Source organism: Conger conger, chromosome 10 (genome assembly GCF_963514075.1).
Source record: "Conger conger chromosome 10, fConCon1.1, whole genome shotgun sequence".
NCBI classification, from domain to species: domain Eukaryota; kingdom Metazoa; phylum Chordata; class Actinopteri; order Anguilliformes; family Congridae; genus Conger; species Conger conger.
In genome coordinates, this window is record NC_083769.1 from 14,181,595 (window position 1) to 14,190,424 (window position 8,830).

The following is an 8,830-nucleotide window of genomic DNA, read 5'->3' on the forward strand; positions in this document are numbered from 1 at the left end:
GAGCTCCATGCACAGTCACACACACACATGGGGATGGGGGCCTTATTGCTCCACCCCGGGTTCTGTTTATTCCTTCTTTTTTTCAAACCCAGTGAAACATAAACATGCACTTGTTTCAACTGAACCTGGGGTTACCTTGTGCTGAACATGTCCCATGGGTTTACCATGTTAAGTTATACTATGCTATGCTATGCTATCGGAAGGTGTATCCCAGTGTTTCCCAACTCCAGTCCTCGGGACCCACTTGCCAGAAGGTTTTTGTTGTAACCAGTAGCTCACACACCTGATTTAACTAATCAAGGGCATTTTTGTGGTTTGATTGGTTCAATCATTAAATCAGGTGTGTGAGTTACTGGTTACAACAAAAACCTTCTGGCATGTGGGTCCCGAGGACTGGAGTTGGGAAACACTGGTGTATCCCCTTCCCCACTTAGCATTCTGCACTGTTTTAGTGTGGGCTGTGGCTGTTTCGCAGGGTGCTGCATGACTGACACCAGTGTGTCCCAGGGATGGGAACCTTTCAGAAGGCTCAGTGGGTAGAACCGTCAGAAGATAAGAAGTGGTGGCTGGCAGCACATCTTCCGGAGAAGAGCTTGTGCTTGTCTGATCGCGGAGGCTCCAACAAGCACAGGTGATGAATACACTTGGGCATTCTAAAAAATGGGGGAAATTATTGGAAATAGCGCTGCTTCAGACTACTCAACCAGGGAAATGAAGTTAATGGATGGGGAGGAATGTTTTCTTTGAGGTGAAAAAGTGGCATAAGACAAGCTGTATTCTCTCTAAGGTGCTTTTGTCAAATGTTGATTGGTGCATGACAGTCAGACAGATTATTCAGTCCTGTTTTGAAGCTGGGAGTTGCTAATGTGAGCTAGGCACGCTGGGAATGGGTTGGTGAGGTCTTGTCTCTGCCCCTGTGCGGTCGATGTGTGGCTCATCTCAGAGGCACCACAGAGCAAGAGCATCGCCATCACTCTCCTTACGCACAGAGAACATGGCTGCTAACCGCTCGTCACAGAGCAAACCGTTTGGAGCTGAACTGGGGCAGCTCAGCTCTTCTTCTGGGGATCCTCAGTGACTGGAGGTATCTCTCCTGGGCTCAGTCTCCCAAGTCCTCCACTGGGAGTGAGAGTCGCACGCAGCCGGCTGCAAACCCAGCTGGACAGCAGGAAGAGTGGCACGGCATGTGGCATCTGTCTCCAATCGGAGGAACAGGAAGCAGGAATGTATGGCAAAGGTGAAGCTAATCAGCTAAAGGGCTAGTGTTCTGCAGAGACTTCTCCCCACCGCTTACAGATGTCCGGCAAGCTGGGTCGGCATATCACAACACGCGGCGGAGACAGCAACTATATATGCAGTGAAGAAATGGGTCAATCCTTCACTGTAAGGCTCAAATCAGTAATTTCCCAAAGGTCACACACTTAGCGCTGGATTTTGACATATCAGAATCAAGCCTGGCATCTTGTTTCTGTGTGCTGTAGTATTAGTTATGCCCCCTACAGGACACCTGTCCCATGAGCCATGCTGGATGTTAGGTTAGGACCCCCATCTGAACTACACTGGATGTTAGGTTAGGACCCCAGTCTGAACTACACTGGGTGTTAGGTTAGGACCCCAGTCTGAACTACACTGGGTGTTAGGTTAGGACCCCAGTCTGAACTACACTGGATGTTAGGTTAGGACCCCAGTCTGAACTACACTGGATGTTAGGTTAGGACCCCAGTCTGAACTACACTGGATGTTAGGTTAGAACCCCAGTCTGAACTACACTGGATGTTAGGTTATGACCCCAGTCTGAACTACACTGGATGTTAGGTTAGGACCCCAGTCTGAACTACACTGGGTGTTAGGTTAGGACCCCAGTCTGAACTACACTGGATGTTAGGTTAGGACCCCAGTCTGAACTACACTGGATGTTAGGTTAGGACCCCAGTCTGAACTACACTGGATGTTAGGTTAGAACCCCAGTCTGAACTACACTGGATGTTAGGTTAGGACCCCAGTCTGAACTACACTGGATGTTAGGTTAGAACCCCAGTCTGAACTACACTGGATGTTAGGTTAGGACCCCAGTCTGGACCATGCTGGATGTTAGGTTAGGACCCCAGTCTGGACCATGCTGGATGTTAGACATGAAACAATTCTTTTCATATCTACCACATACCTGGCAGCATGGCAGGTGGTTTGAGACTAATTTGATACCTTGGACCCTTGATGACTTAAAGCCATTTAGCCAACAGATGTGTTCCATACAGTATCAGCATAATTTACAGCTGAATCTAGTCCCACCCCTCGATTCCCATAGATACCCAGTGGGATGCACAATCGCAAGAGAGATTATTTTGCTTCCTTTTCAATGTGCCTGTCCATAAGTAAGTACTAAGTACTTATTTCCTTCTAAAAAGAGAACAGCACAACGCAGATTAATTATCTATCACTGTCTACATGCAGTAACTGGTGACCTGGGAAGATCTAGATGGGGGCGGTGAGTTGTCATGCCGATCATGAGAGGAGGTGTGAAGGAGGTACTGGAGATGAAGGCTCCTTCTCAGGGAGTGATGGAGCGGCCTGAGGGAGATGGCCCAGCAGGGGCTCTCTGAGGCTCTCTGTGGGAGAAACATTAACAACTGGAGCCCTGTCAGTCTTTTATGTTCAGACGACAAGGTTTTCTTAAAAGCCGCGTAGAACCGTTTGAGAAAAGTGATTGTGTACACTAAGCCAAACACGTGGGGTGAAAAAACAGGTTGGAAAAATCAGATCAAAATTAAATCAAATTTATTTGTACAGTGCATTATTACAAAGATGACAGCATCCACAGGATTTGGGGGAAGTATCCAGCAGTATCGAGAGATTAATTTGAGAACAGGCAACAGGCACACCAGTTGGGGATTATGCGGTTGTGTATAGCTGCATAACTGCTAGGACAGGTTGAAAAGCCAACAACCCTATCCACTATCCATCAAAAGCTGTTGGCAGGTGATAGAAAGGTTGCCACCCCCAATATTATTTAGCTACATGCCTCGCTTGCCCTGTCTCAGACTATACTATATACTCAGACTCAGACTCTGTTCTTAATCTAGCCTGAAATATTGAGACTGTGTGTGACGCCCTTATACATTTTGATACGGTGGTTCACAGTGGGGGTCTATAGTAGATGGATCTACTACCCCTCATGTTTGTAGATATTTTTGGGACTACTGCGTAGCCTGAATCTTAGTGACCTCAGTGGTAGAAACAGCTAAGTTACTGCAGGTACACCATTGTAAGTCCATGCAAAGCTTTGAATTTCAAAAGCAAAACTCTAATTCTAATTCTCTAATACAGGAATATATCCTGTACTTAATCAGTAATCAGTTGAGCAATGCTATTATTGGTATACTATACTCATTCTGTACTTCTCAGTTATAGACAAGCTGGATATTCTTTAGCAAGGTATTAGGGAATAACAGGGCATTACTGTAATCTGCCCTAGATGTAACAAAAGAATGGATCAGTTTCTCTGCATCCCCTGCAGATAGGAAGTGCCTAATTTTAGCTATGTTGCGTAACTGAAAGAAAGCCACTCTGTTTTTTATGTGTGTCAAAAGTTAGATCAACACCAATCAACAGCCTTTCACTGCCATATTTGTATAACTAAGCAACCATTAATATTTTTGGGACCAAAAAATAATGAAATACATTTGAATTCAAGAGCAGAAAAATAAAGCATTCCAAGCCTTAATATTGGCACTGAAAGCCCCTCACCAAGAAAGTGTGCATGCTTCACCTAGTTTCACCAAAATGTATATGTACGTAGTACAGGAAAAAGTTATTGAACAAATTTTGTTCGAATTGGATTAAAGCAGTAGGTAGTCCAATTCAAACATTGGCAACATTGGCTCAGGAGATAAGAGCAGTCGGCTGGCAGTTGGAGGGTTGCCGGTTGGATCCGCACCTGGGTGTGTGGAAGTGTCCCTGAGCAAAACACCTAACCCACAATTGCTCCTGACGAGCTGGTTGGTTAATGCAATCACTGTTGGTGTGTGAATGAGAAGCATGAATGTACAGCACTTTTGATAAAGGCGCAATATAAATGCCAACCATTTACCAAAAATCATGAAATTGTTGCTAATTTAATTAGAATTGTGTACCCTGAAAGTCTACACATACAGTATACCTTCTTGTATATTACTTAAAACAAATTTTGTTGCAATACTCCATGGCAAGAGGGTATACTGTATGTGTTGACTTGGAAAATTCCTGCTTGGTCAAACTAAACTGTCTATTTTAAGTTACAAAGATTTTGTGCCGGAAAGGGTAGATTGTGAAGTTGTGGAAATCTTGGGCCTTGCTTGCCTTCGATATAAATAATTGTGTTGAATAAAGTTTGGAAACTCCGTTCCTAACAGAGCAATGTGGGTGTTTTCACTCCAGCCTCCAGCCATAAGATGCGATCGGTACGTCGGATGCAGACGGCGCCATAATGACGTAAAGCCTTTCATACCCTGCATACATTCCAGCAAAAATGAAACCGATCACGCTGCTGTGGAAACAGCTTTTACCTCCTCTTTTTCTTTCTGTTTTCCTTTTCAACGTTGCATGTCAGATTGTCAGCAGACCCTGAATAGGCAGGAGAGTGTTTTGTGCCGACTAGACCACCCAGTATTCCCAGGACTGGTGAAGGGTATATGTGCTTTTCCCTTCAGTGCTTTTCCTGTTAGAAAGAAACCCCCATACCTGCTCCCTTTCTCAATGTTTGCTGCTTCCAAATGCCTGTGTATTGCAGTCAGATAGGAGTTAGTTAGAAAATGAAACTACATTGAGCTTCTAGCGACACCTTCAGGTCTGGAGGATATTTTCCCCATGATGTAAATGAATTGTGCTTGGAGAGTTTTGTGTGACACATTATGAATATTATGAATGTGCTGGATTAGTTGGTGCAGACTGGAGCAGCAGAAGCCCGAGCTGTGGGACCCATGCACAGTTAATATCGATGCACACAGTGAAAATACTATAGTGGGAGCAGTGTGTATGGAAAATGCCCTTTTTTCCTTGTTCCCAATATTCTGCGTCTTTCTGTGTTCTCACTCTGGTCCTTGTTTTCCCTCTCTCTATTACGCGTCTCCGCCTTCCTCTCCTTCCTCTACTGCCCCGTATCAGCCCCACTACTGCCCTGTATCAACCCCTCTACTGCCCTGTATCAACCCCTCTACTGCCCAGTATCAACCCCTCTACTGCCCAGTATCAACCCCTCTACTGCCCAGTATCAACCCCACTACTGCCCTGTATCAACCCCTCTACTGCCCTGTATCAACCCCTCTACTGCCCTGTATCAACCCCACTACTGCCCTGTATCAACCCCTCTACTGCCCTGTATCAACCCCTCTACTGCCCCATATCAACCCCTCTACTGCCCTGTATCAACCCCTCTACTGCCCTGTATCAACCCCTCTACTGCCCCATATCAACCTCTCTACTGCCCTGCATCAACCCCTCTACTGCCCCGTATCAACCCCTCTACTGCCCTGTACCAACCCCACTACTGCCCCGTATCAACCCCTCTACTGCCCCATATCAACCCCTCTACTGCCCTGTATCAACCCTTCTACTGCCCCGTATCAACCCCTCTACTGCCCTGTATCAACCCCTCTACTGCCCCGTATCAACCCCTCTACTGCCCTGTATCAACCCCTCTACTGCCCCGTATCAACCCCTCAACTGCCCTGTATCAACCCCTCTACTGCCCTGTATCAACCCCACTACTGCCCCATATCAACCCCACACACTACACACATACCACTGTCACTATCACACAACTATACACACCACACACACGTCACACACACACCACACACAGTCACTATCACACACACACACACACAAACACATATTACTTAATTAACCCTCACATTTACACCATCTGACATTTCAGCTAAATTTCTTGATAGTCACATGAATGACAGCCAAAGACTGTTCTTCTGTCCCTAGCATATGAAACGTATTACTGTGATCTAATCTACAAGTGAACCAGTGTTGGTGCATAGTGGCAAGTAGCTAATTTAGCCAGAGTAATTTGTGTAAACAAAAACCTGCATACATGTGACCCTCCAGAAGTGGAAATGCCCACCCCCGAGCGAGGGACTGCACTAAAGCAGCTCAGGGGTATGCTAACAGTCTGCACCCTGTAGGTCACAGCTTGCCAGCACGCAGGTAAGTGGTTAACCAGCCCTGCTTTCCCCCAAAAGCACCAAATGCTCATAGCAGCGATTCTCATCAAGCATGGCCTCCATTCATGCGGCTAGATGCAGAACTGAGTGTAACGTAGTTCAGAGATACAGCAGTATGACCCCAGTGCACTACATTACATTACATTACATTACATTAATGGCATTTGGTCTTATCCAGAGCGACATACAGTTGATTATACTAAGCAGGAGACAATCCTCCCTGGAGCAATGTAGGGTTCAGGGCCTTGCTCAAGGGCCCAACCTTGCGGATCTTACTGAGGCTACACCGGGGATCGAACCACCGACCTGGCGGGTCCCAGTCACGTACCTTAACCACGACACAAAATGAACCAGCGTGTGCCGGGATGGGAGCAGCGGGTGTGCAGCCATGCCTTTACCGCGGCGTACAGGTGTGGTTGCCGTGACTACAAGGGCTACCTGTTCTACCTGGAGTGCGCTGGTGAGCGCACACCTGTCGGACGACACCGGCCTCAGCGCCCCCGTCCGCCCCTTTGAGGACCCCGAACGCGTGAAGGACACCCTCGCCTTTGATTACTGCCGCTGTGATTACTGTGCTTTAATATATCAATGAAATCCGTCAGCACTAGCCCAAATGTCTTTATAGCAACGCTTTTCAGAAGCGAAGCTGGTTAGAATGTTTGCTGGTAAGCAATCAGAGAAATTAACGATGATCTTCACGTATACCACGGCCGAAACTCTACAGATGATGATATGGTATCGGCATAGCGCCCACATAGCGTTCCATGGAAATGTATTTTTAGGACATGACCAACAAAAAATATACTTATGAGTATGAACAACAAGAAAACAATGTCCTTATGCAACAATCCAGGATTGATATTTGTCTATATACACTTGCCAAGCACTTTATGAGGTATTCATTGGACTTATTTTTTAGACTTCTACTGCTGTAGCATATCCACTTAGAGTTATGATGCGTTGTGTCTTCAGAGATGCTCTTCTGCATACCATTGTTATAATGTGTGTGTTATTTGCTGTCAGCTTTTACCAGTCTGGCCATTCTACTCTGATGTCTCTCATTGACAAGGCAGTACTGTCTGCAGAACTGCTGCTCACTGGATTTCTTTCTTTCTTTTTGTTTTCTTTGTAAACTCTAGTGTGCATGAAAATCCCAGGAGATCAGCAGTTTCTGAGATACTCAAACCACAATGTCTGCCACAAACAATCATTCCACGGTCACTCAGTCACTGAGATCACATTTTTCCCCCATTCTGATGGTTGATGTGAACATTAACATGAACTGCTGCCACACAATTGGCTGATTAACTAATTGTATTAATAAGTTGGTGTAATAAAGTAAAATGTTCCTAATAAAGGGCTCAGTGAGTGTATATGGATGGATACATCACAATAAATACAATGCACAAACCATCACAGTCATTTGTTGGTGGTGGAAATGAAAATTTACCACAGGAATTGAGGTGCAGGGAAGTTTCTGGAAGCTGCAGCAGGTCTAGGAGCAACAGCCCCCTTTTATACCCATCAGAGCTGGGGGCGGAGTTAGCAGGTGCTCCAATCAGATGACAGCTGTGACCCTTCACCCCAGAGTAGACCCTCTGTAAGGGGTGCAGATGTTGTGCTAAAAGCTGTCACAGGGGTCACACTGGTTAAAAAAAGAGCAGTTCACTGGATTTCAGATGGTGAATCGATATGCATGTTTATATAATAGCAGGGATGCAAGTCACATATCTGTTTCATTCAGACTGCATATGGTTGTTATTCCGGCCAATGAAGTAAAGAGCCTTTCAGCTGTGGTAGCACTACTGTGAGGCATTAGTGAGTAGACATAGACCCCAGGTGGGCTCCAGAGGGACCCCAGTCCTGCCTGCCCTGCTTCCTCTAGCTCTGGGGGACCTCTCCCGCCTGGGCGGGGTCCAGCGGCCGAACCGTGTCCGCCCGCCCACAGCACCGCCCCCGCCCCAGAGCCAGCAGGTCCTTCCGGAACTTGCGGGACATGAAGACGTAGAGCACGGGGTTGGCCACGGTGGCGGAGGAGGCCAGCAGGCGGGCGAAGATGGCGAAGGTGCCGTAGCTGGGCGCATCGGCCAGGGTGCGGCCCACCAGGCTGAGCATGAGGGCGTAGGAGGGCAGCCAGCACAGCGTGAACACCAGCACCAGCAGGGCGGAGGTGTGCGTGACCCGGCTCTGGTAGCGCTGCAGCCGGGGGGCGTGGGCCGAGGCCCGGGCGCGCCGCAGGAAGAGGTAGATCTTGGCGTACATGAGCACGATGACGAGCAGGGGCAGGGCGAAGCCCAGGAGGAAGAGCGCCGTGCTGTAGATCAGCTGGCTGACGCCGGACAGGAAGGCGAAGCAGCTGAGCTGCGTGGAGGAGCCCACGGTGCGGAAGATGAACTGGGGGGCCCCCAGGGCCACGGCGGGCAGCCAGAGCCCCGCCGGCACCAGCCACGGCCTCCGCAGCAGCCGCGCGCGGTACGCCCAGGCGGGGTGCACCACAACCAGGTACCGCGTCACGGCCAGCGCCGAGAGGGTGAAGACGCTGGCCGAGGAGCAGGCCACGCCCAGGAAGCTGATGGCTTTGCACAGGAAGTGTCCGAAGGGCCAGCGGCCGAGGGCGATGGCGG

General features: G+C 48.1%; 1 protein-coding gene across 1 annotated transcript in view; it reads right to left on the bottom strand.

The window, feature by feature from the left end:
* Positions 1-8,087: 8,087 nt before the first annotated feature.
* LOC133138685 (somatostatin receptor type 5) overlaps positions 8,088-8,830 on the bottom strand; it is a 975-nt gene continuing 232 nt past the window's right edge. The window contains exon 1 of the mRNA XM_061257639.1: positions 8,088-8,830. This exon is cut by the window's right edge and continues 232 nt beyond it. Coding sequence (XP_061113623.1) covers positions 8,088-8,830 — 743 coding nt within the window.